This window comes from Emys orbicularis, chromosome 9, assembly GCF_028017835.1.
Source record: "Emys orbicularis isolate rEmyOrb1 chromosome 9, rEmyOrb1.hap1, whole genome shotgun sequence".
NCBI classification, from domain to species: domain Eukaryota; kingdom Metazoa; phylum Chordata; order Testudines; family Emydidae; genus Emys; species Emys orbicularis.
In genome coordinates this window covers 15,256,329-15,274,174 of record NC_088691.1, presented here as the reverse complement: position 1 = coordinate 15,274,174, position 17,846 = coordinate 15,256,329, and the positions used below count along the sequence as shown (strand labels likewise).

Genomic DNA, 17,846 nt, shown 5'->3' with positions numbered 1-17,846 from the left:
TGTAAACCCTGTATGACTTGTGAGCAGTCCCTCTGTTTTGCAACATCATGTTTCAGCTTAGCAGCCAGAAGGAAGATGTGGCTCTTGCTATTTGCTTAAGCGAGGTAAGGAAAACTCTCTAGGTTTCCTGGTAAGGAAAGAAAGAAATTGGAAGGTGAGAAGAGAGAAAAATGGGGGGACAGATTTGAGAACTGGGAGGAAAGAGAAAGAGGAGGCAAAGCGGGGAAGAGAAACAGGAGGAACTGAAAAAATAGGGAAAGAAGAGAAAAACGGGAAGGGGGAACATGCTGGAAAAAATGCTAGAATTATTGTTCCAGTGCTCTGAAGTGTGTTTAGGTCACAGTCTTGCAAAGACTTAATGTACATGCTTAACTTCACGCCTTGGGAGTAGACCCTTTGTAGTCAGTAACTTTACTCAAAATGTGTAAAGTTTTGCATGTGGCTAAGTCTTTGCAGGATCAGGGTCTTACTTTGTTGATTCTGTTTAATAATAATGAGGATGAATGTTAACTACTCTTGTAATCAGCTGAAGTTTTTAAGTACTCATTACACTCTCTCCTAGACCTTGGGGTCAAGATTTACCAAGTCAAGGGGAGCTGCTAGCTGCTTAGCTATTTAGAAAATCATACCACTTACTTAAGTTTCTAACTGTGGGCTTAGGAACTGAACTTTAGGCTGCTATTTTTGAAAGCCTTGGCCCTGGAGTTTGTATGGAGGAAACTGGGCATGTCTTTATCTTATCTTGAGCCCTGTGCTTTCTGATTATAGGCTGGATATTGGCACAATTGGCAAATTGACTGTCATAGACTGGTCTGTGTCACAGCAGCACCATATCTGCTCCAGGCTTACCTTTATAACTGATCCTTTTAATGTCTGTACAAACATATACCACAGCAGTAACAAACACCCTGGCTGATATCAACTTGAAACAAGCAGACTCCTCAATAGCTGGGTTGTGATTCCAACATTTTCCAGTGTGTTTCCTTAAAAGCCCCTTATAATGTGAATATTAATCATCTTTGAGTGTTTCTACACGGAATACAGTCTCTTGTTTGTGCTGAATAATACAACCAGCCTAGTTATTATTTATTGATTGTTTAGAGAGTAAGCAGCAGTACTTGTTTGCTTTCAATATTGGATGACAGCTATTTAAATGACATTGATTTTGTATAGTTAAAATATTTATTATGTAAATATGTATGAAAAATCAGATTCCAGAATATCTACAAGATTTAGTGGATAAAATGAACCTTGAGGCTTTTTTCTATGGAGGTTTGAATCTTGTCAATCTAATCTCAATAATCTTGTAGGAACTATGTTTTCCTTGATTTTACATGATCATATTTTTACATCTGGGCACATCTTCTGGACACAGCACCTGACCCAAGTGTAATGAGGTTGAGTATTAGGAATCACCCTGTGTCAGCTGGTCTTTTTTATACTCTTTTGGAAAAGTGCTATAGAATTTAATAGAAAAATGCAGACTTTTCTATACGTTCTCTTGAACCATTCTGTGCATATTATTAGAGGATTCCGTCCTTGCTCTAGAATGCTATAGGATGATTTTTTTTAAAAAACTGTAAAAAGGAATGTATTTGCTATTAAATTCTGCAGGGTTATAGTATGATTTCTATAGAGCTATTTCTACAGAAACCTATTGGCTTCATCCCTATTAAATTCTATAGGAATTTTCCATATGGGCATCCTGCCGTAACCAAGAAATGCAAAACACCTAATTCTTTCCTCCTCCTCGCTTTCTCCTTGCATGGGTGGAGTTTTTGTTTGCTTGGGCTTGCTTGTTTCACAATACAGTTCTTGTCATAGTAATGAACCTTGCTTTTTGTTTTGAAAGCAGTGCTGCTATTCATTCGAGTCCCTTGTGGGGAGGTGAGTTCTACAGCCTTGATCTAGCTGCTGAGAAAATTCTGTCTCTGGCACTCCCAAATCTTGCTCTCATGATCAACAGACCCAGTCCAGATTTTGCTTTGAAAGCTCTGTTCGGTGATGGGGTCAGTGCAGAATCAGACTGGAGAATGTAGCTGTTGTGAGAGGTTGTGGTTACTCTGAGACATGCAAACTCTTGGGCAGCCTGAACCAAGCCTATGGGAAGCTTTGACTGTGAAGGCAGAGACCTTGAGTTTGACTCTGTATTCAGCAGGAACCGACTGCTGTAAGCAGAGCATTAGAGTGATGTGCTCACAATGGCTTGAGTTGTTCAGCAGGAAAATCGATGCTTTCTCTACCAGGTTTTGGGGGATTTTTTAGATTTGGTGGCTTCACTCCTAGATATCCTCTCTTCCCCCACCATCGCCCCCCTCTAGCCCCAGATTCCCAGACACTCCAGGAGTGGAGCTTCTCTAAAGCAGAAGGCACCAGAGTATCTGTACAGTGGTACATCCTTCCACTCCACCCTCTGTCCACGCCTGTCCTGTTTCAGCTATGCAGGAAGCTCATGCTAAGTTCTGCTTCCCAAAAGCTTCCACCACTTTGTGTAGTGGAACTGCACCGGCCCTCCACACTCATAACTTCCTGGGGTCCAAATGGAAACATCTGATTTCAAGGAACCTTTGAGCCAAACAACTAGGCTTAGCAACTTGTAGGCAGCCTTCTTAGAATCATGGCTTTCTCACCTCCCAAAAGTGCTGTCTGGCTGCACAACATGTGGCCCAAGGGTGACAGTGTAAAGCAAAACAAAAGTTTCCATTTATTCTTCTTCAAGTGGTTGCACATATTCATTCTGCTGTAGGGAATTGTGCACCCAGCATATCGTTGTCAGAGAATTTTTCCCTCTGCAGTAAATACCTGGGCAGCCAAGCACCCTCAGCTGCCACACACCACTTTGTGCTGGTATAAAGCCACCCTCTAGTTCCTTCTTACCACACATGGTGGTTTTTGCAGTGATTACAGTCTTGCTGCTGCAAGTTCTTCCCTCATTCCTTGTACAAATACCTGTTTTTACATAAAGTGGCTGCATATTTAGTTAGAGCAGGGGTGGGCAAACTTTTTGGGCCGAGGGCCACATCTGGGTGGGGAAATTGTATGCAGGGCCGGGGCAGGGGGTTGGGGTGTGGGAGGGAGTGCAGGGTGTGGGAGGGGGTGTGGTGTGCAGGAAGGGGCTCAGGGCAAGGGGTTGGGGCAGAGGAAGGGTGCGAGGTGTATGAGGGGGCTCAGGGAAGGGAGTTGGGGTGCAGGAGGGGGCTCAGGGCAGGGGATTAGGGTGCACAGGGGTGCAGGTGCAACAGGGGGCTCAGGGCAGGGGGTTGGGGTGCAGGAGGGGTGCGGGGTGTACGAGGGGGCTCAGGGCAGGGAGTTGAGGTGCAGGAGGGGTGCGCGGTGCAGGCAGGGGGCTTAGGGCAGGGAGTTGGGGGGGCGGGGTACAGGAGGGGTTTGGGCTCTGGGGTGGCAGCGGCATGCACCGCGGCCAGGGCAGGCTCCTGGGGGCGGGGCGGAGGGCTCTGCGTGTGCTGCCCTTGCCATGCCTTTAGGTACCTCCCCCGAAGCTCCCATTGCCGCGGTTCCCCGTTCCCGGCCAATGGGAGCTGCGGGGGACGGTGCCTGGAGGCAAGGGCAACCCACGGAGCCCTCTGCCCCCCCCCACCCAGGGGCCACAGGGACGTGGTGCTGGCCGCTTCTGAGAGCGGCACGGGGCCCACAGCACCACGGGGGGCAATCCCGTGGGCCGGATCCGGCCCATGGGCCGTAGTTTGCCCACCCCTGAGTTAGATAGTCTATAGTTAAGGTAGTGATTAGTTAGACATACGTTTTTGGCAAGTAGGGTTTTTTAGGCCTGTAGGCTGACCAATTCAGTTTTTGTTACCAGTGCTGGAGTCATGCCTCGATCTGTGGGGTTTAAATCATGTCGCTCATGCAGCAAACCAATGCCAGTGAGCAACCCACAATCCAACTGCCTTAAATACTTGGAGGAGTCCCATGTGAGGGACAGATGTCACATTTGTAGAGGATTTAAGCCTCACTCTAAAAAGGACAGAGCGGCTAGGCTTAAGTATATTCTTATGGAGGCGGCATTCTGTCCACTCTCAGAGCTGTCCAGTTCGCAGTGGGCACAAGGTACATCAGCTTCGGTCCAGAGTGCTCCCCCTGACTTACCAGGGTCAAGAGCTCGATCACTGTCACTGGTGCCAAGTAAGAGGCACAAGACCTCCAGGGACTCAGTACTTCACTCAACATGACCCATTATACTGAAGCCTTCTAAAAGCAAGGTTCTGGAAGAGATGCTGAAAGGAGGCACTCCTTAAAACACTCTTCAACTAGGAAATGGTTGTCAGCTCCAGGGCCTGTGCCAGGTCTGTCGAGATTGACCCCCTGAAGTGCCCAGTGCAGCTTTTTCAGGCTACCTCCTGATACCTTAGAGCCAAGAGGCATTAATGGTACTGTTGACACCAGAGGTGTATGCAGCTGCTAGATACCTACTTAAGAGCTACTTAATCTTTTGGTACCAGTTTCCCCAGTGGTGCAGGAAGATCTTCAGTCAGTACCAATGCCTAAGGACCCTACTCCAGCTTCTCTGAAGCATGTGATGCCAATGCCACCTACACTTTACTTACCTCGGAAGATGGTACCATTGAGGGAGAAGTCAGCTATGATTTCTCCGGTATCACCATCCCTGGTTTCTGGCTGTCTCTCTTCAGTACTGACTGGTTCTGCTCCCCCATTACTGGAAGACTCAGGTTCTTCGTCTTCTTCAGATTCAGAGATTGGGTCCTATGAATCCCAAGCTAGACAGGAGAGGCATCCTGCGTCACAGACGTGTGTCCCATGGTTCCCACAGCAACCTCAGCAATGACCATCAGACAAGGGGCAATGGCCTGGTCAGGGATGGGGTCCCAGGAACATTTCAATGAACTTTCTGGTCCCCCTGCCAGGTCATCCACCTCATTCTCTTTCCTTGGACACATGTCGAGAGCATCAGCACTGGAGACAACATCTTCCTGTTGTCAAGACCAGGACTGGTACCAAACCGGTGGAAGCCACCTCAGTGGTTCCTCCAGCAGAGGAGATAGAGCATACCCTGTTTCAACATCTGTGTGTTTCTTCTTCCTCATCACCAGCTGAGGTGGTAGAGGCAGTGAGCAATTCTTTCCCACCAAATCATTATAGAGCTCACCAGGGTATATTAAAAAGAGTAGCCATAGTCCTGGATATCCAGGAAGCCCATGAGAAATCCCACAACCTGGTGAATATTTTGGCTTCAACAGAACTCACCAGGGTGGCTCTGTCAATCAATAAGGCTATTATGGAGCCAGTCAAGGGGTTGTGTCATACCCCATCTTTCCTCACCCCACAATGAAAAGGGCAGAGAGGAGATACTATGGCCCCTCTAGGAGATTTGAGCACCAGTACACACATCCCTAGATAATGATAGCATGACCTTGTAAGTTACTGATGGTTATTTGACAAATAGTTATTTACCACAAACTGTACAAATTATGAGTACGATGTGTAAAAGCACCTACATGACTTAAGAGTCTAAGTTCCATTGATTTTTAAAGTCAGTGAAACTTGGGTGCTTTTGAAAATTTTACTCTCTATTACTAAATAAAGAGAGAGTGAAATCCTGGCTCCACTAAAGGCAACAGGAGTTTTGCTGTTGATTTCAACGGGACCAGAATTTCACCTTCACTTTAAAACTGTGTGAGCAGGAGAGATCATCAAAAGAAAGGGTGTAAAGCAAGATGAGGAGCGGGACAAAGACAGAGTCCAGTGAGGCCCATGGAAAGTGGAGAGACGAGACATAGGCATTGCCAAAGCAAGAGGAGGACTGGAGGAAGGACAGTATTGGTTAAGATATTGCGAAGGAGAGAATGGCTGACAGTGTCAAAGGCAGCAGAGGAGTGAAGGAAAATGAAGATGGAATATAGGCCCTGAGATTTCCCTAGGAAGGGGTCACTAGAAAAGTTGGTGAGAGCAGTTTAATGGAGTGAAAGGAGCAGAAACCAAATTGGAGGATGGAGTTAGAGAGGAGGAACTCAAGGCAGAGGTTGTAAATGTGTTCAATTAGTTTAGAGATAAGGGGGCATGGTAAGACATTTAACTGAGCCATTTAGAGTTGATGTCATAGGGAATGGCCTTCTCTCTAAAAGGCTTTTGTTCCATGAATATAAAAATAAAAATGGTGATTGCTTTGCAATAAACATAAAAACTGCAATTGATTTGTGTTATCTCTTCTCTCTAATTGCCTCATATATCAGTTTGGAATTTAGGGAACTAAATTCATCCAATAGCAAAGAATGTTTTATGGGTCTGCTTCCTAACAGGGAAAAAGGCTTTTTTTCTTTTTCCCTTGATGGACAGTTCATATATAATGAAATGTATTTCCTTGAAGAGGGCGCTCACAAGTCCTCTGCCTTAAAATTCCAATAATACCTGTGTGCAGGGGTTGTGTAGGCTGCATGGCTGTGCATCCGAAGAAGTGGGCTGTAGCCCACGAAAGCTTATGCTCTAATAAATTTGTTAGTCTCTAAGGTGCCACAAGTACTCCTGTTCTTTTTGCAGATACAGACTAACACGGCTGCTACTCTGAAACCTGTCACAGGTCCTTTGCACCCCTATGTGCTAGGGTGATGGGTTCCATCTCAACTCTGAATAAGTCAGCATGGAAGGTGGGTGGGCAGGCCAGGAGACTATTAGATCTATGTTTACATGGAACTAGTGGGCACAAACCTCTGACCAAAGGATGTGAAGCTAAGAGACTGTTATAGCAGCTGCCTAGAGGCTGCCAAGCTACTCTCCTAATTACAAAGGTAGATTTCATTCTGCATTCCCCACCTAGTTGCCCACACAAAGCCCATTTACTTGGGCTTTATGCAGGAGAGCGATGAATGTATAAGTTTTAAATGCAATAACTGCTGTAATTGAGTTGTATAATCCTGCAATAGTGAGAGCACCAAAAGCAAAGACTTCTTATGAAACAAGTAGAGGGATGTAGTCTTACTATAAGGAAGAGTCCTCCAAGTGTCTGACTGCAGTGAGCTAAATTCTCTCTCCAGATATCATTTTAAAAAAATCTAGGCTTCTGAGAGAAACTGGCAATGTCAATGTCAACAAAAGGAAAGGTCCTGGAAAAGAGAGCAACTGTCAGAAAATGATGAAAAATATCTGCAGATGTCAACTCTGAGAAAACGGAAGGAAATGTAGCAAGGCATCCAGCGGAAAGTTTAGGAAAGCAGGGCTGTCCTGCCTCCAGCAATTGACCAATAATGGACTTCATGAAAATCTGATCTTACATGAAAGAAATCAGCCAAATGGTTTTAATGGGCAAAGGTTTTGAACACAAGAAGAGAAAGGCAGACTATATAAAAGGACAGTCTGTTGAGTGAAAATGGTTTGGCCTCTGTTGAAACAGTAGCTGTAGGTCTCTTTGAATAGGAGGAGATAAAAAACTAGATTAGTGGCAAAAATAAAATGGAGGATCAAGTTTGAAGATGCCTATCCAAAATAGAATAAGAAACTGATTTAGCATAAATGGAAGTGCTCAGGGCTGAGCAGTATAGATATGAAGTAATCCATCATGCTGTGCCATGAGAAAAACATCTTTTTGGCAGGAATTTCATGCTGCTACATGAAATTGACTTAAAATATACCAACCAGGCATAGCTAGAAAACAAAGAACGCATCCTATGCTCCGAATTTGATGTGGCCTGCCTGATGAATGAAATGTATCCAAGTGCTAAGAAATCCTGTGCCCCAACACTTAAACCTTTGGTGCCCTCTGATAACGGCCATTAGGTTCAATGGGTTGATTTTTTTCTTCTAATAAAACTAAATAAAGAGCACAAGTGGCTTGCTGAACACATACAAAATATTGACATTATTTTGTACGTGTTTAGCAAGCCACTTGAACTCTTTATTTAGTTGTAATACTTGTCCTTTTGAAGTAGCCAACTTATTTGAAGAAAAAAAGCAAAGTGAAGGGTTCAAAATCAAAGAACACCCTAAAGTTAGCATGAAAGAGGTCTCTTATGCACAAAAAATTACCATTGAATTCAGTGGGAGTTCTCTATCCTATCTAATATAGCTATGCCAGACAAAAAAATCTGGTAAAGCCAAAATTAAGGTTTCAGGTACATATCTGTGATTTAAGTGCATATCGCCTTTCTAAAATATTTGCGTTAAAAATATTTAGAAAGCCAGGCAAGTAGGAGTTAATTTTGACCTTCACCAACAAGGCATTGACTCTAACTCTCAGCAGCAGTAGAGGCAACACAAGAAGTTGCCATCTAAATGCAGAGTCCCACAAAAACTGCATGTTAAAATAAATATGCAAAAATGATGACTCTTGGAGCTATCATTTCACCTTGCATCCATTTCCATTGCACAAGGTTGTTAGTCCGCAATGAACTAAAACTGGACTGTCGCCCAACAATTTGGGTATGTGAGGAATACAGGATTGGACCTTAACTGTTACCTCACCAGCCTACATTTACTTCAGGATAATCCGCAGTGCCACATTCATTCAGTTACATTGTTTGAAAGGCAACAGCCCTTCAAATAATAAAAATACCATTTACAGTTGTCTTACTTTTAAGGAGTAAGAAAAATAAATATAAAAGGGGGAAAGATGGTTATACGGGGTTTTGAAGTACAGCTTCCGATTAAAGAGCATAATATCATGCCTAAACCTCTAACTCTAACTGAAGGGCTTTTATATGAACAGGTTTTTAATAGCCACAAGGCACAGTCAAATCAAATGGGAATTGGAGTGGTCCTCTGTAATTTGTGTATTAGACTTGGATGAAGCACCAACTGACTGTTTAGTCACAGAGAACTGCCAGAGGGTAATTTGATTGATGGAAAAGAATACAAAGAGGTAGAATAACCAGTGCATTTTCAAGGTATCATTGAATCTAACAAACATGGTGCAGTATTTGCTCAGACGTATCTGAATTCCCCTGATCATGTTAGGAAAAATGAAGATCTTATTAGCTTATTTGGCCAAATTCTGCTGTGATACACCAGTGTGATTCCACAGTAACTCCATTAGCTTCAGCAGATATTTCAGATTTACATGAAGGTAACAGAGAACAGACATTGACCCTTGGTAACAAAAACTGTACAGGTCTCTCCAACTGAGGGATAGCTCAGGGGGGAGGGATAGCTCAGTGGTTTGATCATTGGCCTACTAAATCCAGGGTTGTGAGTTCAATCCTTGAGGGGGCCATTTAGGGATCTGGGGCAAAAATCTGTCTGGGGATTGGCCCTGCTTTGAGCAGGGGATTGGACTAGATGATCTCCTGAGGTCCCTTCCAACCCTGATATTCTTTTAAAAAAAAAAAAAACTAATATTTCATCCGTTTATTTTGATAGACACAAAAAAGCATCCATCAACATATGCCAAATCCTCAGCTGATCTAAATCAACAAACCTCTGTTGAAGTCAATGCAGCTATACTGATTTACTTCAATTGGAGATCTGGCCCCCTAGATTTTAAATGCCTTTGACTTAAATTAAAAATACAGTCACATAAAAACCTATTATTAACCTAAAATCAGAGAAGCTGATAGTTTGGCTTGAATTTACTAAATTACTAAAATCTGCAAAGTCACAGATAGTTTCTCACAGTGGGAGGAACACAGTTTAGCCACTGAGCAAAGGCAGCGTGATTCACCCAAGGTGTCTGCTCGCAAAATAAAACCAGCTTCAAGACTTTGCAGATGTTATGGTGGAGCGTCTCCTTTGTCTCACACAAACAAATATAATTATGGTGGAAATAGTTGTTTCAGCCTGAGATTTCCACAACCAGCACATGATCTAGCACAGCCATGGTTTATCACAGATCATCTCTACACCAAAGCGACCTATGAGGAAGAAGCAGGGAAGTAGGTGTTTCTTTTCTGCTACCTTTAATGTGTTCTTTGTTTTTTATAATTGTACAACATCTCTGCAATATGAGTACATTGAAGGCACATTTTATCAGGCCCTCTAAGTCTATTTTTAGGCATTATTTTCTGTTCCTACATAGTTTTGTTCAACTTCACAATGATCCCTCACTTGAAAAGAGGAAACCAGAATGAAGGCTGAAGCCATATATAAATCCAGCCCTAACTCCTGCTGTAGAGAACATAAAGTCACCAAGAAAATGAAATGAGCACCTCTACAACTGGAATCTGTTTCCAACTGTTTCACCCCATCTATCGTCATTTGGAATGACTCAGCCACCTGCTGCAGTAGAAATCTTGAACCCAGCAACATCAGTCTTAATGCCAGTTATTATGCTATCTAGCAAAAATGGAGTAAAAGAAGGAATCTGATCATCCAGTGAGCTTCCCTAATTCTGCGGTGTAGCCAGTATAACCACCCAGGGCGACACATATTAGTCACATTGCCCTCACTTTATAAAAACATCAATTATCAAACCAGCAACATACTTCTTGGAATGAGCTTATTCAGGAAATATTGAATCTTGAGTAACTGAACAGACTTTTCCTTCAGCGTGGTGCCTCAGCAGATCTCAGACAGGCAGGTATCCTGGGATACCCATACTCTTCACCATATGTCATTCCTTAATGCTGAGTCTTACGTTAGCATCTGCAGTCTCTGAATTCATAGAGGTTTTAATTAGCACAGTGAAAAAATGAAGCACAACAGCAGCAGCAACAAGAACAAAGTAATAGTTGCCACAAAATCTTCTGCATGGAATATGTTCCATTTTATTGATTTATTTACTTACTATGTTTTAAATATTTAACCTGGAAAGTCCCGTTCAGAGGAAATCATTTCTTTTCTCAGAAACACCAACAGTCAAAAACAGGCTATAATGTAACCTTCATGGCTTTATTGTTGTTTGAGCCTTCAAGGAGTGAAACTATGGTTCAACTCCTCCCCTGGCCAGCACTGGGAGGAGGAGCGGGTCTTCTAAAAGCCTGATGACCAGGCCAAGATTCCCAGGAAGAACCACAGTAGGGGACATGTCGCTGTGTTCTTTTGAAACATAGCAGAATGCAGCCCCAGCTAACATGCGGCAGACAGCAGCATGTGAGCTAGATGAATGGGAAAGGTACTGACCATACCCCCTAGCTGGCAGGCCATATTCCCAAGGGTCATGATGCACCAGAAACAATGGCACTGGGGTCATGCCTCTAACACTATTTTGAGCACTATGTTGGAAATCTTGCTTTTGCTGCTGCACTGAAGGAAGAGGTTCCCACTGATCCTTACCACTCCCTCCCACATAGTACAGGGCAAAATCTAACCATAAACATATAGATATTACTTAATCCACCACTGAAATATGGTATTCATAAAACAAATACAATCATTACAAGTACTTATGATTAATTAGATACTGTATTGTGTTATGAAGAATTAACTAGCTAATTGTTGGGATGGTAGATAAGGCTTATTAACATTCCTCTCTTAGTAAATAAGCATTGAAAAAATATCCTGTTCCTCTGCTCTGTAGGTTTTCCTCTTGGACTAGCAGTCAGTTAGTGTTATAACACTGACAGTCCCTTGCTAGTTTTTCACTCTGCCAAAGCTCCCTGCAACCTTGAAACAATAACATTCAAACTTGGAAAATTTTCTGGCTGATGTTGCATGACATGAATTGTGTGTGTTTTTATTTGCATGAATGCATATGTATTATTATGTTCCCACCTAAATGGGCTTGTGCAAGTAGTACATTTAAACTTCAGATGATGCTAAGTTATAATAGAAATAAGCATTTCTTCCACATTAATGCTAGAAATGATCCAACCATTTGAAAATGCTTTGCTGAAATTTTTTCAAGAGCCAGACAAACAAGCTTGAAGTTGTAATATAATGGAACACCAATGACATCCAAAAACCACCGGGTGCCCAGATACCATGGTGATGAGCACAGTTTAAAAGCATGTGTATAAATGGGTCCCCTATAGTTATTTAAATGGAGTATATTCCCTAATACTATTTTGAGGGTTGTACCCGTCACTTGCTTCTCTTTTTAAAAAGCAGTAATTACACGTTTTGTGGGTGTTAACTACCACATGAGTTAATCACAATAAACGTTATAATAAAAATGGATAAAGATCAGCTACTCATCGTATTGCAGAAAACATTGCCAATTCATTTTCTTTCTTTCTTTTTTTCTTTTTTTGCATCCATCAGAAGACTTTTATGGAAAGTGGTATTGAGGGAGAAAAAAAGCCACTTAATCAAATCTAGTCTTCTTTTTGCAGGTGCGGTTAGAGTGGCCAACAGACCTCGCCGTCAACCCTATAGACAACTCATTGTATGTACTGGACAATAACATTGTGCTGCAGATTTCTGAAACTAAGCGTGTGCGAATTATTGCGGGTCGCCCTATTCACTGCCAGGTACCAGGCATGGATCATTTCTTGGTCAGCAAGGTTGCAATCCATTCAACCCTGGAATCAGCTAGAGCAATCAGTGTATCTCACAGCGGGACACTGTACATTGCTGAGACAGATGAAAGAAAGATAAACCGCATACAGCAAGTTACAACCAATGGTGAGATCTCCATAATTGCTGGAGCCCCAACAGATTGTGACTGCAAGATTGACCCAAATTGTGACTGTTTCTCAGGTGAGCAGAAGCTAATCATTTCCCTTCCCTATTTTGTTGAGAGCCCGTAGTCTTGGTTTGGGTTACAGTATCTGCAAGAACAAAAACTGTTTAGTGGTTCTTTTTCCTTGAGAAGCTAAAAAATTCTGTAACAATTTGGCAAATCTTTTTGAATTCATTTAATTAAGCAGAAAATAAATGTGTATCTTTCCACCGTAGGCACTGAAGGAGCCTCCGGGTGGGCTTTATCTACCCTGTTTTGAAGCAGATCATTACACAAATCTAAATTCACTCTGAGCCTACCTTATATGTCAGTTTTGCCTATCCATTTTCAGATATCACCATCCTCCATCAGAGTTTGGGATTTACTTTCAGTGCTAATTACTTGGAGTCCACATAGCCCTTTTTATCAAGTGTCCCAAAGTGCTTCACATAGAATGTAAAACCCTATTTTATGCCTCCTCTAAATCTGAACCACAGAGGATGTTAAAAAGTTGCCTCTTGCTGCACATTTTAAGTGATGTAGCCAGCATCCCTCTGGCACAACACATACTGTGTGTGCCAGTCAACACTTCTGGCAACGCAAGCTTGCTCCCTCCTTCACACACCAGAATACTGGGAGCCAAATTATGACTACCTCCTTCGTAAATGCTCTGGGAGAGGAGAATGCACTCATTTATTTCAGGCTTCATCTACCACTCCAATGCAGTCACCTCTGGCAGGAAACATGGTAGCAGTTTAACAGTGCAGAGCAACTCAGCACAACATTTTAGATAAGAAAGCAGAGTTACTGTATCTAATTACAATACTACTGGGGGGAATTGTCGATAGGCTGGCTATAATTACACAGATTGGAATTCGGCCAGGACACTGGAATTAACACCCCTCCTTGGTGCCAGAGGTTCGTTAATGACCAAAAAGCGTTGTTTGCATCTGTGATATGAAGAGAGAAAAATCAAACACCTGTGGGCCACAGGTTTGGTTCACTGACACGTCACACTGCAGTAGTAATGAAAGCACCAAGTACACCTCTAAGTGACATCAGGTTCAAATATAGGGGAGATTGACCACCGAAGTCTCCACTCTGTATGACCATATTCAACTAGTAAAGGACAACAATGGAGATTCTGCCAGCACTCCTTAGGCTGCAGTGACCCCCTGGTTGAAAAGTCTGGAGGAAGAGATGTGCAGTGCAGTCCAGTCCTGATAGTTGCCAGTGCTGGCTGGGAAGGGGGCATGGTTGATATTTCTCATTCGTTCTGTACTACAGTTTATTACATGCTGGTTGTTGGGTTGGGTTTTTTTTGTTGTTGTTGGTTTTTTTTAATATAAAATAATCTGCACTTGTAATTGTATCCAAATTACTGCTATTTATTTTATGAGTGGATATTTTATTTATGGAATTATTGTACTTTGACTATATGACAGTGGGAAAGAAGTGAGGAGAGACTCTTCAGTTGTCATTATTTTATGCTTTCGCATCTTACAATGTAATAGTTTTCCCAGCAGCAGGCTTTTGGATTTAGCAAAATTGGTGTAACTGAGATAATTGTATCTTATTGTTAATCTTCAGTGATGCTGATTCAGAATTACACCATTTTAGATAATGGATTTTAAATTCATTGAAAAAAAATTGGTTCACTAACTCTTATCAAAGATTCTGGAGGCAGTGTGTGATGTCTCACACTGTGAAAGGGTAAACACAGAGATATTTCTTTTCCAGGTGATGGTGGATATGCCAAAGATGCAAAGCTGAAAGCACCTTCTTCTCTAGCAGTCTCTCCTGATGACACACTGTACATAGCAGATCTTGGCAATATTCGCATCCGTGCAGTCAGTCGAAACAAGGCTCATCTCAGTGACATGAATATTTATGAGATTGCATCCCCAGCAGACCAGGAACTGTATCAGTTTACCACCAATGGGACCCATCTTCACACACTTAATCTGATAACGAGGGACTATATTTATAATTTCACATACAATGGAGAAGGAGACATTGCCACAATCACTAACAGCAATGGGAATTCAGTTCATATTCGCAGAGATGCTAGTGGGTTGCCTCTGTGGCTAGTGGTGCCTGGAGGCCAGGTGTATTGGCTAACAATAAGCAGCAATGGTGTTCTGAAAAAAGTATATGCTCAAAGCTACAGCTTAGCCCTGATGACGTATCCTGGCAACACAGGTCTTCTAGCAACCAAAAGTAATGAGAATGGATGGACAACAGTTTATGAGTAAGTTCCTACTTTTAAACATCTTTTTCTTTACTCTGAAGTCTCATAAAGCATGCTATTTGGAATGAAAATTGTATTTTTTCAAGCCATTTCTAATAATAACAGTTCCAATAACTCGGCACGAGACAAAACATGTAGAGCTGTTGCATAAACTTATACAATACACAGCAGTATTAAATCTTAAGTGTCAAAGCCTGCTGTATGTGAAAGCACCATACTTAGTACCTATTAAGTGTTACAAAAAGTACTTGAAATTATACTTTGTTTGCCCTTTGTTATTTAAAACCAGGGCCGGCTCCAGCATTTCTGCCGCAGGTGCCGCCCCTCTCCCTTGGCCGCCCCAAGCACCTGCTTGTTAAGCTGGTGCCTGGAGCCGGCCCTGTTTAAAACCCCTGCTATCTGTAAGGTATGTTTGTGACTTTGGTTAGACAGCAGCTGGAGGAACAGAGAGAGAGAGAGCTCAAGTCTAGAAACCAACTGAGGGAATGAGGAGGGTCCATAAAAAACTTCGGAGGGAGACCTTTTTGCATCTTGGATTGCATTTAATTGAGTTGATCAGTGTGGTTGAGACTACAAATAAGAATAGAGGATGTGGCAGTAGCTTTGTTACTCAGGAAGTTATCAGAAGGTGGTTGAGCAGGTGAAGATGCAGGTGATGAAATGGAGCAGGAAATTTGCCTTGGGGAAGAAGGTAAGAAGGGAGAAATAGTGTTAGCAGAACACTTGACTTAAACTTGGAGAGAGTGCTGCAAGAGGAAATAAAGTTGGGGATCTTAAAGGAATGAAAGTACAGAGATAGAGAAAGATGGGAAAGTTTCCAACAGTAGGAAAAGAGGATATATAATAACAAGGGAGTCCAGGAGAAAGGCCTGAGGAGTGGTGGATGCTAAATATAAACTTGAAAGGACTTCCAAAGAGCAAGAAAGGATGGTAAAAGGTGTCAGTCAAGCAGTGGGGATATAGGAGCTATTGAACATTCAGACTAACTGCATGGCATCCCAGAGGGAGGTTGCACCTAAGAAAAGGTTCATGTTTGCTTCAAGGGATGTGTGACACTTCAGGATTCAGGATTTTTTACCAATTGATTTTAGTGTTGCTGGTTAAGGATACGAAAAGTGATTGATTAACTTATGCATATTAACACTGTGATATTTCAGAGGTGCTAATAGGAAGGAAGGTTAAGGAATGTTTTCTTTATTGGACAGTGTGAAAAGAATGAATTATGGTCCAAGACTAAAAATGGAAATAATCAGATTAGATATAAGCAAAAAATACAGTGAGAATTAGGTAATAGCCAAAACTGCTTAGCAAGATAGTTGAGTCACGATCATTAGAGGGCTCCAGAAATATGTTATATAAAGTCTGAGTGGGATTGATGCAGAGAAAAACTGCTGCTCATTGCATAGGCTGTGATTGGATATTTAAGATTTTTTCTCATCCTGGCCTCTATAATTCTGTCATAGACAGATTAAAAGGCTTGACATAAGCGCACTAAAATGGAGATGTGTACATTTTTGATGGTGTGCTGGAAAACAGTACCATATATGTTCTTCCTAGTCCAACTTTTGATCTCAGGAATTTTACTGATAGAAATTTCAACTATAATGGACTAAAATAATGCTCTCCAAATTAATCCAGAGTGCTCACTGTGTCCCGGGTGCTGTTGTGATAGTGATCTGACAATGTTTTCCCCTATTCTAAGAGCTTTAGTTGTAGATTAAGCATATTTATGTGTTTCATGAATAGTTGAATTCAGTGATCTACAACAATGTGTATTATATTTCATTTTTAACTTCTTTGTCCCATTTCAATACATTAGGACTATGGGATCAGGATCTAAGCCATTGGTCAATCACTTTTTCAAAAAGATTTCATAATAGTTCCAGGTCATGTCTATTACTGCTTAAAATAATTACCAGGGCTTTATCTTTCATTTGAGTAGCGGATAACCTTTCAAGAGCTGATTATTTTTAAGTATGTGTCTCTTGGCAGGTTTCATTGGCTATTTTTACCCCATTCCACTGAAATGTATACAGGACATTCGGTTCAAAATACTTTAATGGAATTATTGCCTAAGTCTGTTGCTCTCTGGCAAGTCATTTGTTCAAGCATAACTCAAGCTTTATGGTAACATTATTTCTGAAGAGTTCAGTCTTCTCATAAGTGCTCCCCGTTGGATGTAAGACAGACTTCATCACTTGGAGACACCTGTATCTTGACGGGGTATAACGTTGTCTGACAACAAGAAATTCAAAAGAGCACATTCTAAATGAATATGACATGTATGACTAGCATTAGGAAGTTTTGCTAAATTAAACATTTCTTCACACTTTCATTGTTTCAACTCCAGGTGATGTAACTTACTGTCATCACTCATTCTAGAATATGATTTCACTGTGGTGAAAAGGGGAAGAGAGAAGCTATCTATTTGTTATTCTCTCACTCTATTTTTTTAATCTATGATCATCCAGTGGAATTTACTTATTCCCATTACAAAATAAGAAGAAGATAAAAAATAAATGCAATACTACCATAAATATTTTTGTCAAGTATTTTAAGTCATCCTGCTAAGTATGACTAATGTTTCTATCAATGATTCACCTGTAATAATTATATGTGTTCCAGGTGAAGCATTAGACCACTTATAATTTGTGTTTCCAATGGGGTACAGTATTAGGGTCCTACCCTGCAAACCCTTATGGCCAGGAGTAAGAGTAAAAATACCGAACAGCCCCATTGATTTCAATGACTACTTGTAACTTCCAGTGGTGTTTACATTAGAGCCCAAATGCTTTTCTTCCAAGAATAATTACTACTGCTGTGAATAATCCCATGACAGATGAAATATAACATACACATTTACAGTCAGTGGGACAACGCACAGTAATTAGCACCATAGTTGATAGCACAGGATGGAATCGAGCCCTCCTTCTCTGAGGGGTTTACAAGATAAGATAGTCCCTGTTTATTGTTTACTCAGACAGTATTTTCCAGATAGGTCAGGATATTTTCCGCATTCCAAGCACCTTGATTTTCACTTTGAAAATTAGATGTTTTGAAAGGGTTAGATACATCTGAATTGCTGCTGAATCC

The 17,846-nt window shown here is 41.7% G+C and overlaps 1 protein-coding gene across 4 annotated transcripts in view; it reads left to right on the top strand.

Annotated features, from left to right (window-relative positions):
• Window positions 1–17,846, top strand: part of TENM1 (teneurin transmembrane protein 1) — a 385,653-nt gene that overhangs the window by 329,374 nt on the left and 38,433 nt on the right. For all 4 annotated transcript variants that reach the window (XM_065411098.1, XM_065411097.1, XM_065411096.1 and 1 more), the window contains 2 exons: window positions 12,174–12,540; window positions 14,243–14,753. In XM_065411098.1, the coding sequence (XP_065267170.1) occupies window positions 12,174–12,540; window positions 14,243–14,753 (878 nt within the window). The remainder of the gene's footprint in view (window positions 1–12,173; window positions 12,541–14,242; window positions 14,754–17,846) is intronic.